Source organism: Podarcis raffonei, chromosome 6 (genome assembly GCF_027172205.1).
Source record: "Podarcis raffonei isolate rPodRaf1 chromosome 6, rPodRaf1.pri, whole genome shotgun sequence".
Lineage (NCBI taxonomy): Eukaryota > Metazoa > Chordata > Lepidosauria > Squamata > Lacertidae > Podarcis > Podarcis raffonei.
In genome coordinates, this window is record NC_070607.1 from 57,780,143 (window position 1) to 57,794,522 (window position 14,380).

Below are 14,380 nucleotides of genomic sequence, written 5' to 3' on the forward strand. Positions count from 1 at the left end.
CTTGGTTGGTAAAGGCTAGCTAGGAACTGCTGTGCCACTTGTTGGTTTTGGCTCATCCCTCAAGGAGATGAGATTACTGTGTCAGCTCTTCTTCACTGAGGTTACTGAAAATGTGTTGCCAGAGAAGTTCTGTTTTGTTGTGAAATTCACTACCATGTGTTGTGAAATTCACTACCAATCAAATGTAAATGTAAACTTAGACAACTTTGGAAAAGAATTTGAGGAATTTGTGGAGGATAAGGCTGTAATGGCTACAAGGTGTGGTTGTAATATTTCACAGCTAGGATCAGAGGGGGAGTGGCTCTGAGAACATCATAGCCTACTGGATCAAGCCAGAGGTCCATCTGTTTTCACAGTGGCCAAGCAGATGCCCATGGGAAACCCACAAGCAACAGCACTCTCCCCACCGTGATTCCCAGCAACTGCCTTTTAGAGGCATGCTGCCTCTGACTATGAAGTTTGAGCATGGCCATCTTAGCCATTGATAGCCTTATCCGCCATGAATTTTTCTAATCTTTTAAAGCCATCCAAGTTGGTGATCACCACTGCCTCTTCTGGAAGTGAATTCCATAGTTTAACTATGTGCTGTGTGAAGAAGTACTCTCTGTTGCCCAACTGTCCTGACTCTTCTTCGTTCAGTGCCATTGGATGGCCCTGAATTCTAGTATTGTAGAGAGGAGAAAAACATATGTGTATCCAGAACTGGCCCGCTCATGAAGCAAGGTGAAGCTCTCACTTCAGGTGGTGAAAGCTCAAGAGGCAGTGCTCTGCTTGCCCAACTGTTGCCGTTGATGCCAGAATACCTCCCTCTCACTGGTGAGAGGTTTGCATTCTGTCACATGGCATTGGCACTTGTCTTTCTCACCCCTGAGGTGAGAGCAGATGAGCAGCAATGGCATGCAAAAGCCCTGACTCCTACTGGGTTTGGCGAGAGCTAGGGTGTTCCTGCACCCCACGTTGTTGCTTGGCTTCCCTGCGCCTGAGAGGAGAAGTCGAGTGGCAATGCTTTGTGGAATGCCCAAGCTATTGTCAAGTTCCATGAGAGCCAGGGTGTTCCAGTGGTGGCAGGGGTGGGGTGCAGGGTGCAGAAGTGGCAGTAGTTGGGTGGGATCCTGGTGGGCTGTGAGACAGGAGATAGCAATTCCAGTTTCACCTCAGGTGGCAAAACTGGACGGGCTGTCCCTGTCTATATCCACTTTCTCTATCCTATGCGTTGTTTTAATGCACTTGCTATTGACTTCAAGAAGTTGACGACATCCTAAGTCAATACCTTCAACGGTTAGGCCATGGACAAAATTAGAACGTTAGCTTGATTTCTAACCCACGGAATGGTCTGAGGGCTGATGGTAAGCAGGTTAGGTCAGTGTAGAGCAGGGGTAGTCAACCTTTTTATACCTTCTGCCCACTAATACAAATTTCCTTACTTCCCACCAGTGCTCAAAGGAAGGAGGATTCCACTCGTGCTGTAGAACCCCCTACTGCCCACCTAGAATCCTGAAACGCCCACTAGTGGGCGATAGGGACCAGGTTGACAACCCCTGGTGTAGAGAGTCTAGCAAGTATTTGGGTGGAAAATGCCTGGAAATGCCATATATGTCTTCTTGAATTCCGTGACAGAAGAAAGGCAGGATATAGATATACTAAGTGAGTGAAATGAAATGGAAGATTCTGTTCTTCAACTTGCCTCATGCAATCACTTACAGACACGCAATGTTAATGCAAAAAATTACCACATCCAAATGGGAGTGTCATATAAGGATTTTGTACTATACTTCTTAAACCAGGGCAGTTCTATCCTGTCATGTTTCCCATTCAGTGGAAGATATAGTGTCAGGAGCTCCACAAGACTGTAATTCCCAAGATTCTTTGGGAGAAACCCAGACTGCCAGATGAACCCTGCTTCAGGATTGTTCAGATGTGTTGCATGGGACCTTCTTTTTCTCTTACACTGTGTTTTTCCTCACCTTTGTTCATTGGCTATCATTTCCATATCTAGCCTGATCATATTTCACTTGAAAACAAGTAGGACTTTGCCAAGTATGAAATGTCCCTCTCACAACAAGGACGGCTTTTTGTATGGATGTCAGTAACCACAAAAGTGAAGGGAAATAAGTAACCACAGAAGACGGACACTTCCCAGTCACTTCCTCTAAGCAGGAAAGGGAAGTCTACAGGTTATAATTTAAGGTGGAAAGATTTCAACTATCCTAGTTTTAAGATGGGAAGCAGAACTTTCAGCTATCTGACTTCAGTGGACAATATAGGAAGAGGACATTGAAATCCAGGGATTATGTTATTCTTGATGTTACTGTTTTATAGCTTTTAGCAATGCAGCAGAATAATTGGAGGGCTTTGCATACATATTGACACAAGCTCTTTTTGCTATTGAAAACAATATATTATTAAGCTGTTCTCTTTCACAGTTTATGCAGTTTCTTCTCAAAAGTTAGTAATCTCTGAAACAGGACTCTTCCGTGTCAGAGGGATGTGGCAAAGCCAATTCGGTTGTTCTGCCGGTCAAATTCAGTGTAGTACTCTCCGATGAAACTAGCACCCAGAATCCAGAGAGGGCCCAGTGGAGGAGGAATATCAAAACCTGAGAACGCCACGGTGCAGAACTCTTGGCCATATTCAGAATGCTGCAGAGAGAATGGCACAACCAAGCAGGGAAGTGAGTCAGTGAGACAGTTTTATTTCCTTAGATCAGGCTTCCTCAACCTTGGCCCTCCAGATGTTTTTGGCCTACAACTCCCATGATCCCTAGATAGCAGGACCAGTGGTCAGTGGTGATGGGAATTGTAGTCTCAAAACACAAAAGAGTCGTGACCCCATGGACCAGAGCACCCCAGGCACTCCTGTTTTCCACTGTGCCTATTAGTGCTGCACCATTGCTCAAACTATCAGACCTCAAAAAATATCCCCTGGAATTTTTTTCTACCCCAACTCCTCTAATTCCTAGCTGCCCTCCACCTTTCCTGTTTATTGCAAATCTTGCCCAGCATCTTACCTGGAGGACGTAGGCGGAGCCACTGAGTATGTAGGCTCTGTCTCCAAAATGGAAGGAGATATCAGGCAGCAAATGAATTTTCTTGCATTCGATGATATACTGTGAGAGGAGAAAGGAGTTAATAGGAAAATGAAACTTTTAGGTCCTGTACTCAAGACTGTGGGGCAAAGTACTTCAGGCAAGAGTTGAAGACCAAGCCCATCTAATATCCATCGGAGTATCTCCCTCATGCCTAGATTTCAATCTAGGTTTCATGTAAGCAAAAGCAACCTCCAAATCCATACTGTCTATACTCTTCACCTTTTGAGAAGACCAGCAAATTACTTACAAGGAGAAGGGGCAGTGCTAAGGTTCCTAGTTTCAGACTTGACAATTGCACCTGTAATGGGAGTCTCAGGCATAGAGTACTGTCATGTCTTCTTTTGCTACTTATGGCAGCCATTTTGTGCTGGCACGCATGGCACTTTTACTAATATATGAGACCCAGCACTTCACTTTTTAACAAGACAAAACAAAAACAAAACAAAACAGCATTCAAGGGGACCAAGGGAGTGTTTGTATGCATGAAAAAGCAATCAGGCTTTGGGTTCCACTGCTGTTTTTCCTTTTTTGACCTGTCATTTCTTTGTCTACCCACTGCAAGAGAGGATAAGCTTTCGGAGGAGAGCTTTCAGTTTGCGTACATCTTTCTCTTCAAACAAAGTAGCTCCTATGGCTTTCATCAGAATAGACACTGAACTAGCTGGACCCGTGATATAGGAAGTCCCAGTATCTACAGATGCTGTGCAGCCTTCGTGACAGAACAGCAGCTCGCCCCCGACAGAAACCCTGTGGAGAAAGCAAAACAGCCTTTCATGTTTCAGACAAACCCTTATGCCCTACCCACCCTCGCCCTTGCAGTGAAGCAGCCATTCTGACACCTAGAGAAGATAAGTAGCCTATAGAATGTATGTGCTAATATATGGAGTTATCTATGGCGCTGCAGATGTTGTTGGACTACCAACACCCATCAGCCAGCATGGCCAAAGACCAGTGATGATGGGAGTTGTAGTCTAGCAATATCTAGAGGGCAATGGGTTCCCCAGCCCTAGAGACCAAGCACACTTGCGAAAGTTTATTTGACTATTTTTTGTGATATTATGGCCATGAATGTGTGAATGTAGCGCTGAATACATTAAAAGACAAATAAATAAAATTATACATTCCAGGCAATGTAGATTTTACAGCTGCATCATATATTGATTTAAGGAAAGGATAAACTGGCGTATGAAAATGCCTCGACATCCCCTTTCCCTTCTCTTCCTTAATGCTTTTAAAGTCCTTGTTATCATTTTGAAAGGATATTTGGGGGGGAAATGTTTTGTACAATTTTAAAGCTCAATAAGGGTTGTTGTTGTTGTTTTTAAAAAGGAACCCAAGTTTGATAAATGGAGTGTTTATTGGATTGTCACACGGCGATGGAGCTTAGAAGGGTTTGTGAATTACTTGGAGCAGTAAAAAGCAGTATCCCTCACCCTTTAAGATCAATGTGCCAATAGCCTTCCTGGCTGATGCTGAGATAGTGGAAGTCCCCCGTGTAGTAAGATGGATCACTGCCTCCCAGGATGATTTCTCCCCCAGTGTTCAGTGCAGAATTCCTAGGACAAAAATCACAAGCAGTCACTTTCTCCTTCCTGCCCACTCTTGTACCTGATACACTTGGCATGATACACCTCAGGTTCTGTTGGTTAGATTCTTGTTGGCAGGAGCAAAAAAAATGCATAGGTACTAATGTGAGGAGAGCGTTCTTGTGCATGAGAATGAGGCAGGGGGAGAGTGATACTCAAAGTGGTGCAGTGATGGGCCAGTGTCGAACTCTGCGTGAATGGAAACTAAGCTTTCCAGGCAAAGAAGAGCAACCCCAGTGTTTGTACATCAAGGCCCAGTAGCCTCTCTGTGTGACCCTCAGGACTCCTCAGGCCAGAACCTCTGCCACAAAGAAATGGAGATAGGGCCTTCTTATGCCCCTGATTGAACATGGGAGGTGCTAGGAATTGAACCTGGAAAGCAGCATGTACTCTACTACTGAAAACATGCTTCAACTAGATCAGGCATCCCCAACCTGCGGCCCTCCAGATGTTTTGGCCTACAGCTCCCATGATCCCTGGCTAACAGGACCAGTGGTCAGGGATGATGGGTATTGTAGTCCAAAACATCTGGAGGGCCGAAGGTTGGGGATGGCCTGAACTAGATAATGAGTTTTTGGTTCCTTATGAAGGATTTGTCCAGACCACCTATACTCCCAGTTATCTGGCATGTAGGCGCTTCCAAACAACCATCACCTGCTGTAGTAGACAGAGAACACTTCTGACGTCAGAATCTGTTCAGACATGATCTTGTCAAACACTGGGGTAACACCATCAATGGCTTGACTGGGATACCCCATACCAAGCACTCCGTCAAACTGGGCATAGTTGAAAGGTTTGTTAGTGAGCGCTGTGGCTTCTGCAAACACCTGGAAAACAGGAATGCCAGCAACCTGGATAGAAGAAACAAGGAAAAGAAAGGTTACCTTTGCTAAGGAGCAAAGCAGGCATGGGTTTTTCTTCCCCAATGTTCAACCTGCATATTTGTAAATAAAGATAAATTTTGCAAAACTTCACCAGCCTCCCGTTACTTCCTTCCAAATTATAATGAACTGTGCCCCTGGAGTTTCTCATCATTCAGATAACTTGGAGAGTGTGACAGTGCTAAATGCCAAATCTTTCAATATATTGTTGAACTCTGCTTCCCATCTGCTGCAGCCAGCAAGGCTCCTGGTCAGGGATGATGGGAGTGACAGTACAACAACACCTGGCAGGTCAGCTGCAGGTCCCCTATCCCTGATCTAGTGGTTGAAGTGACACATGGCAGTCTGGTCTTGCCTTTCCCAATCTGGTTCCCCCTGCCAGATGTTTCAGACTACAATCCCCATCATTCCTGATCATTGTCCTTGCTGGCTGGGGCTGATGGGAGTTGTAGCCCAAAACATCTGAAGGGCATCAACCTGGGGAAGGCTGGTCCAGACTATGGGGATTCTCCTTGATTGAGTGCAAGAGGTCATAGCCTTCAACCAGTGATTTGGTATAGAAGAATCCAGGCCTGTGAATGGCCTTGTGTCTGCCAGGATAGAGGAAAGCTTTGCGCCAGTTCCCCTCCTTCAGAAGCAAGAAGGCATATGAGTGGAAAGAAAGGAGCCTTCTACCCCATTGTAGTACTTACTGTCACAATGTCCTGGCTAAGGAAACCCTTGACGTGTCCTTTCCCATATTGGATTGCAATTTGAGTTCCATTTGGCCTGTATGTACTTGATTTGGAGGAGTCGTAGCGGGCGTGGGAAGCTAATAGGAAAGAAAGACACTAAGGTTATATTAAGTGGTGCACCAGAAACAGATCATACTCCACGATGAACAAATGTTTTAATTACCATGCATTCGAATGGAAAAAAACCCATGAATCCAGGCATTTCCATACTATATTGTTGGCATGTGTTTCCCTGAGTATGCATGGTACTCGCTATCACTTACCACAGGCGCTGTACAGTGGGGAGCACTGGTGGGATGGCACCCAAAGGTTGGCCGACCCTGTGTCAAAAATGACTTTGAAGATCTGGGCTGGTGTGCCAATGCTGATTTCACCAAAATATTGCGTCTGAAAGACATGTTGCAATACAAATAAATAGTGGGTGCTGCTGATTCCTAAATCTTAGTGCCCCTCCAGACTGCATTTGGCAAGATATCATTGATGCTATAATAATGCATGAGTGGTAGACTGATGCTGCACCAACTACACATTATTCTGCTTTATTAGTTGTTTTGTGATGTGTTCCAAATCCTATTATAGCATCTGGAGGGGAACACTCTCATTTTTTTTATTTATAACATTTACAAGCTGCTCAGTATCTAATAACAAATCTGTAAGCAGTGTTGTTCTACAGTGCCACAAAAGTGCAACACACGAACAATCCTGAAAGATTTGTACCATAAAAATTACAGCATTTTTGCAGGAAGTTACAGGACCTGCACTGATGGGAGATGAAGCAGTGCATCCACCCCCCCCAAAAAAACCCCCACCTTTGCAGGTGTACGCAGTGAGGAATGCAGGATCGTGCAAAACCACCCTGTTGCCATCATGAGCACAAATCATCATGGATGCATGGTTCAAAAGGACAGGTGGAAGGGCCCTCCATCACAGCACGCTCCATAAATATCTCTACAAAGATGCTTGGGCTCTCCTGATCTGCTGACTCGCTTGCTCATGGGGCAACATCAAACACTCACATCTCTGTAGTTTGTGAGGGTGGTAGGTGCTGTCACATTATGAAGCGCTTCGCCAAGATGGTATAGACTGTGCTCCATGGAAGGGAAGCCATCAGACACTTCCATCCCCATCTTCTGCAGGGTCTCCCTGATTGAGGGCATTTTCTTAAGTGGAATCCTGAAAGGTGTTAAGAAAGGAATTATAAAACTTGGGTGAGAATGCAATGTTGGATTAGAAGGATCTTTAGTTTGAACCAGCAGGGCTCTTCTAATGCTGTTGTGTTTTCTCTGGGATACCCAGAATGCCTCTCCCACTTCCACCTCACAATGAGCTGAATAAACTGCTGCAAGAAATAAAGTCATGCTGGTGAGGAAATACAGTTTGTTTGAGGCCACTTTCAGACTTTGCTGCAAGGGGGAAGCAGCCTTGATTCACAGATGACAGCTGCCTTGGCTTGGAAGATACCTCTCACTTGCTCTAGATGGCAGTAAATGCTTGCAATGGACTGTCAGCAAGTAATTTTCCTCTAGTTTTAATCTATGTTTAAAGAGAGAGAGAATAGAATCACACGATTTTATTTAAAAGTCATTTAGCAGTTTTTGAAGCATGTTCTTCAGTCTTGCATATTGTTGTCCACAGCTTCAAACCTGCATAAATTTGTGGTCCTTACATTTTGGATGTTTTTAAAATTATTATTTTTCCAATATTAAGGGAAGGATGCTTCATGTTTGTTACATAAGCATAATTCTTTATTGCCACCCACCTACACAATGCTTCCTCCATCACTATTTGCATTTGTTGCTCTACAACTTGTTTTTCTATTCCTGAGGACCAACCACTCCTTCCTTTTTTATCACAGTGACTCCCATACCTGCTTTGCGGCACCCTCTCTCACAATCCCACTACTGTCTACAATGGTTAACCAGACTTGGCAGGTTGCTGAATATGCTTCATTTCATTTACAAATGCAGTTTAAATCCATGGTTCCCCCCCCAATACACAGTACAGTGTAATATGACCAAATAGATGCCGTAAGAATCTGCCCCTGCAAATGATTGACTTTGCTTAACCAACTTCAATACAATGACAAAATCAGCTAAGTTTACAGTAGCTAAATTAGTCATTTCCAAAAGTACAATAACCAAATGCATTTGCTTCTTCCCTTAGAATCTTCTTTGTTAACATTTAAAGTACAGCAGTGATGCTGTACTACAATGGCAAATTAAAAAATACAATTAAAATTTACCCTTTCTGGGGATAAGTGTTATCAGTAGCATTTTTTCAGCTATTTTTACTCTGCGAGAGCAAGGATTTTGTGACCAAAGATTCCACTGTGCGACATAATCAGTCCTGTGTGAACAAAGATGGGCGCTTCCTTGTTCTTTCTATGATCCGCTTGCCTTCATCTTCATCTCTAGCTTTCTCTCCCTCATACAGTACAACAGTCTCTATAGGTGGAGCCTTATGTGGTCCTCCCTCCTGTGCCCATATTTCTTTCCTTATGGCAATTGTCTCCCATTTAACCTTTGCATAACAATAGCCACATAGAATATGCTTCTCTTTCAGGTTGCCACACTGAGGACAGACATCAATGTTTCACTTTATCTTTATAAGGGTTCCTAGGATTCCTTCACCTGCAGCGATTTACTTCAATGGTCCGCCTTGATTTTGGGGCTGCCATCCAGATTTAAATTTCCGCAGTGCTGCTGTGGCATAGCTACTGGGAAAGTGTATTGTTATGTAGAAGCAGGGACCTAGGATATGTCATTATTAGCACCTTTCCAGAAATGGGGAGGAAAAAGCAGTTGTTCGTCTTATGAGACCCTTTCATTGATTAGGGGGGAAATGGCATAGCTCAGGGGTAGAGAACATGCTTTGCATTTGAAAGGTCACAGTTTCAATCTCAAAAGTAGGAAAAAAACCCTGTGTTCCTCTACCTTCCACCCCTCCAAAACAGCTTTGCTGACGCTTGTTTAAATTTAGTCCAAATTAGGCAACAAAGCCTAATCACAATTTTCTGGAGACCTGCCTTGATTTCTCAGTGGAACTGAGACATCTCTCAATACTGTATGCAGCACTGAATGTTAAGTAGCAGCTTAAAGGAAAGGATGTGCTTATTGCAGGCTTTTCTCCCAAATTCAGCTGTTCACTTCTCTGCTGAGGTGATTTATGCCAATCTGTATGTCCAAAGTTGTACTCCCTCCACCCTCTTCTTCTTTCTTGATCTTCTCTGGTAAAAACATCACCATACAATCTGTCCCCTCACCACAGTCTAGACTTTGTTTTCACCAACCTTTCCACCAGACAGTTTGTTACCAGATCTTACTATTTCTGTGTCCACTTTTTTTATTCCTTTTACATAGAACCCACTCATCAAATCAAAGGGTGTTTCCATAGTATTGGGATTAAAGGAGTTAAAGGAGTTTATACCTCAAAGAGTTACAATTCCCAGCAACCCTTAACAAGTGCCCAGAATTCTTTGAGGGAAAGAAGGGGCTTCAAATGTACAGTGGTACCTCAGGTTAGAGATGCTTCAGGTTACAGACGCTTCAGGTTACAGACTCTGCTAACCCAGAATAGTACCTTGGGTTAAGAACTTTGCTTCAGGATGAGAACAGAAATCGTGCGGTGGTAGCAGGAGGCCCCATTAGCTAAAGTGGTACCTCAGGTTAAGAACAGTTTCAGGTTAAGAACGGACCTCCAGAACAAATTAAGTTCTTAACCCGAGGTAGCACTGTACTTTAAAGGTACCGTATTTTTTCCTCCTAAAAAGTAAGGGGAAATGTGTGTGCATCTTATGGAGCGAATGCAGGCTGTGCAGCTATCCCAGAAGCCAGAACAGCAAGAGGGCTTGCTGCTTTCACTGCGCAGCGATCCCTCTTGCTGTTCTGGCTTCTGAGAATAATTTTTTTCTTGTTTTTCTCCTCCAAAAACTAGGTGCACCTTGTGGTCTGGTGCGTCTTATAAAGCGAAAAACAAGGTATATAGTGTTTACACAGCCTTAACAGGCTTTATCCATACTCTTGCTCCCCAACTCTGCCTTTTGACTCGTTTCTTATTATATCTTCACCCATGCCTTCAACTTCTTCAATTCTACCTTCCCCCAATTTGAAGTACACCATGGTGGTCTATTCTCTCCTACGTAAGTACAACTTCCCACCTGCCACCAGTCACATATAATACAAAATGGGCTGGAGGAAAAACATGTGAATGCTAACATCAATCCCAGCACAGTAGCTACATACACCTCATCAGGGAATTCTGATTTGTCCTTGACCCTGCTGCATCAGGTACTTAGCCTACGCATTCATCGTGCGCTAGGAAGCAGGCAGTTCTCCCAAGACTAGGCCTTGACTTGACTTGACTTGAAAAGAGAAGGCACATTACCTTTGGAAGGCATCACCGGAAAAGCACAAGAAGCAGCAAACCACTACAAAGACCCAGGACCACGGCATCCTACTGCTGCTTTGGATAGCAGAACCTTCACTCTGGTGTTGTATACAAAGAGAACCCACGTCCATTGGGCTTTTATAGAAAATGTTGCTGTGCCGAACTTGAGTTTCTGCTCAGTACTGATTGGTAGGGAAGGAGTAATAAATTTTGCTGATGGGGGGGGAGTGCCTTTGGGATGCTAAGCTTGACCTCACTTCCTGGCAAAGGGCAGCTTGGCCAGAGCCCATGAAGGCATGCGTATGAAGACTCACTCTCTTCCATGATTAGCTCAGAGTACGTAGCTCAGTGAGGAAATCAAGATCCCGCTTATTATTGTGGAACAAATTTAAACATACCCCTAAGTAGGTCAGTCTTGCTCTTTTTATTTAATAGCATTTCTTAGAAAATATTTTATGTTCCTGATCCTTAGCAGGTGGACTCCAGTGAACACTTGCAATTACTAAAGCAATAGTGAAAATTGAAATTAACAGGCCTGTACTATTTCTCAGAGGGACGCGGGTGGCGCAGTGGGTTAAACCACAAAGCCTAGTACTTGCCAATCATAAGGTTGGCAGTTCGAATCCCCACGACAGGGTGAGCTCTCGTTGCTCGGTCCCTGCTCCTGCCAACCTAGCAGTTTGAAAGCACATCAAAGTGCAAGTAGATAAATAGGTACTGCTCCGGCGGGAAGGTAAACCGTGTTTCCATGCGCTGTTCTGATTCGCCAGAAGTGGCTTAGTCATGCTGGCCACATGACCCGGAAGCTGTACGCCGGCTCCCTTGGCCAACAAAGCAAGATGAGCACTGGAACCCCAGAGTCGGCCACGACTGGACCTAATGGTCAGGGGTCCCTTTACCTTTACTATTTCACAGAATATGGAGTATCTATTTTTGTGGTGGTGGTAGGGAGTATTATGAGCGGTATTAAGCAGGGGGGAAGCTAGATAACTGCATACATCTCTTGCTTTCCTCTCTTACTCGATGATACAGAGGTAGCTGATGAAGCCACTTTGCCCCTTGCTAAAGTTGAGAACGTCTGAGTCAGATCAGTGCCCTGTGTATGCTACCTTGAGTCCTGTGGTGGGTGGGATATAAGTGAAATAAATAAATATGGGCCTGGCCCAGCATTTCTGCCTCAAAAAAAAATCTTAGAAGTGCTTTGCAGCAGTGATGGCCCTATCATTGGTGGAGTGAGGCAGCTGCTTCAGGTGGCAAATGCTATGGGGTGTGCAGAAGCATACAAGTCATGGTCATGCACTCAGGCCCTATCAATATAGTACAATCCTAACCATATCTACTCAGAAATAATTTCTATGGAATTCAGTGGGTCTTTTCCCAGTTTGGTTTGCCGCTTTAGACTGCCTTTTCAAAAAAGGGGTAACTAATTGCCCTCTTTTTGGCCAAGGCAACCTTTTACGTCTGTGGGCAGTTACCACGGTAAATAAATAAGCTCTGTTTTCCCACACACTGTGTCAGGCATCATGCTTGTGAGCAGAGATTTTCCCAAGCTCATCCCCCGCCCCTGAACAGGTTAAAGGGCACAAAGGGGCTGGCAACAAGGTCTTTCAATGATATAATATTACAGGCACTTGGGATTTGGTGGGAGGAGGAGGGCACATATGGCAGCATAACAGCAAGCTCCTCCAAGTGTCAGCTAAGTTACTTCTGTTGTGATGGCCTCGGTAACCTTTGGGTGAGACTTTTTATATGACGGAGAGAGGCATGGGAAGCGTTTGATGGATTTTCACAAGCACACAGCTTACGCCAGCTTGAATAATCTGCCTGCTCTGCAAATGTAAAACCTATCTTGGCAAAAAATATACATTTGCATTAACTTGTGGTGCAACTGGCATATTGGGGCCAAACAGAACATATGGGAAGAGTGCATACTGGGAATGCACACACTTTGCATGCGGCCGAGTGGATTCCTGGCATCTCCAGATGCGAGTGCGAAAGACGCCTTGGAGGGCCACTTTAAAGAGCCATGGAAATGTGTGGGTAAGGGGAGCGAAACTCCCCCTCTTGGAGTTTGATAAATGTATCGCAGCACTGTGCAAAAGGTAATAGTCTGGTGAGACTGCTACTTGAAGAGATGAAGAAAAAGTAAGGTTTATTGTCCATGGCAAAAAAGCCATTCTGAGCACAGGTTTTACATGCGACTGAGTTGGAGCCAAGAAGCTGACACTAGCATACATTAGCTCAGTGGTTCCCAACCTTTTTTGGCCATGCCCCACCTAAGCATCTCTAAAATCCTGATGCCCCCCCCCCGCCCTTTGACATATAATTCTTATTATTCAAAAAGTGAACTCCTATTCACGTGGAGGCCATTAACTGTTAATAACTCATTCTCGAATTGCCCCTCTTAAAAATCAAATTGTCCCCCTGTGGGACGTGTGCCCCACGTTGGGAACCACAGTATTAGCTCATACTGATACTGACTGAGTAGAAGCAGGAAGGAAGTAAAGCCTAAAAGGAAGTCATTTACTCTTAGTAGTTACTAAAAGAGAAGGAATTAGCAGGGGAACACGTTGCATTTCTATCCTCACACCAGACTGCACTGGTCCACCAACGTCTCAACAGGAAGAACGTAATTACTGGTGGTAGAAGCTGTTTAACAGTGGAACAGACTCTCAAGAGAGGCAGTGGACTCTCCTTCTTTGTGGGTTTTTAAGCAGTGGTCAGATGGCTATCTGTCGTGTATGATCTAGTTGAGATCCCTGCATTGCAGGGGGTTGGACTAGATGACCCTCAGGGTCCCTTCCAACTTTACAATTCTATGAAGACCCTCTTGGGGTGTTGATGCTGAGAACCCCTCCATTGTAAGCTCATGCTGTATATATGTGTAAATAAACCATATATCATAAAGTCACCACAGTCTCTGCTCTGTGTCATTTCCAAAGAAAACACAAACTGGAACCCCTGGGATCTTGTGCTGCTCGGAGATTGGGATGGTGTGCAACAATACTTAGAGCATACATGACATATGCAGATCCTGAACCAAAGCTACTGAAATTGGATTATACAGTAGCATACTAATGGCAGACCGAGTTGCTGGTTGCTAAAGAAAATCACATGATGCAGTTAAACTGTTCTTGGATCCACACAACTCTTGCTTATGTGAATCCAAGCAGTTGGGATAGAGCAGAGTTTTCTGCATGCAATTTTCCCAGCTGATTTTCACTACTTAGACCTTCACTTTATGCCTATGCCAGTGTAGACTTCAACACCTTTTGCCTTGCTTTTAATCCCTTTCCTTTCCCTTTACAGATTGCCCATTCTTGGTCAGCCTGGCTCCGCAAGGTCATTGTTGAGCCTTCTTCTTTGCAGGAACCAGAGGCCTTTTCCCACGCAGGGACTGGGAGACTCCCACCCTTTAAGGCTCCAGTGACTGCGTCACACTGCCCAGCCTGCAAGCCCTTAGGCAAACCCTTATGGCCAGAGGGTCAAAAAATCACCAACCCCTGTTTGCATTTGCTTGCTAGCTGGGACAGAGATATAAGAAAGATGCAGGAGAGGAGATTGCAGAAATAAATGCACTTCCAGGTCACCCAGTAGGCCTTGTTTACTTTCAGAGCATAATCCCATCACGGCAGTATCTTTCACATAACTTCAGGATACAGGAATTGTTTTAAATTAAGAGGAAAGGAGTTGTTGGGACTGATA

General features: G+C 44.5%; 1 protein-coding gene and 1 pseudogene across 1 annotated transcript; both read right to left on the reverse strand.

Moving 5' to 3' along the window:
* Positions 1 to 2,288: 2,288 nt before the first annotated feature.
* REN (renin) lies at positions 2,289 to 10,852 on the reverse strand. The gene is made up of 9 exons (XM_053393199.1): positions 10,673 to 10,852; positions 7,306 to 7,462; positions 6,553 to 6,676; positions 6,248 to 6,366; positions 5,329 to 5,525; positions 4,522 to 4,644; positions 3,691 to 3,835; positions 3,008 to 3,106; positions 2,289 to 2,639 (listed from the first exon to the last, which is right to left on the reverse strand). The coding sequence occupies exons 1-9, from the start codon at positions 10,804 to 10,806 to the stop codon at positions 2,478 to 2,480; spliced, it is 1,260 nt and encodes a 419-aa protein (XP_053249174.1). The 5' UTR covers positions 10,807 to 10,852; the 3' UTR covers positions 2,289 to 2,477.
* Positions 8,560 to 8,966, reverse strand: LOC128416088 (39S ribosomal protein L32, mitochondrial-like; annotated as a pseudogene).
* Positions 10,853 to 14,380: the final 3,528 nt, after the last annotated feature.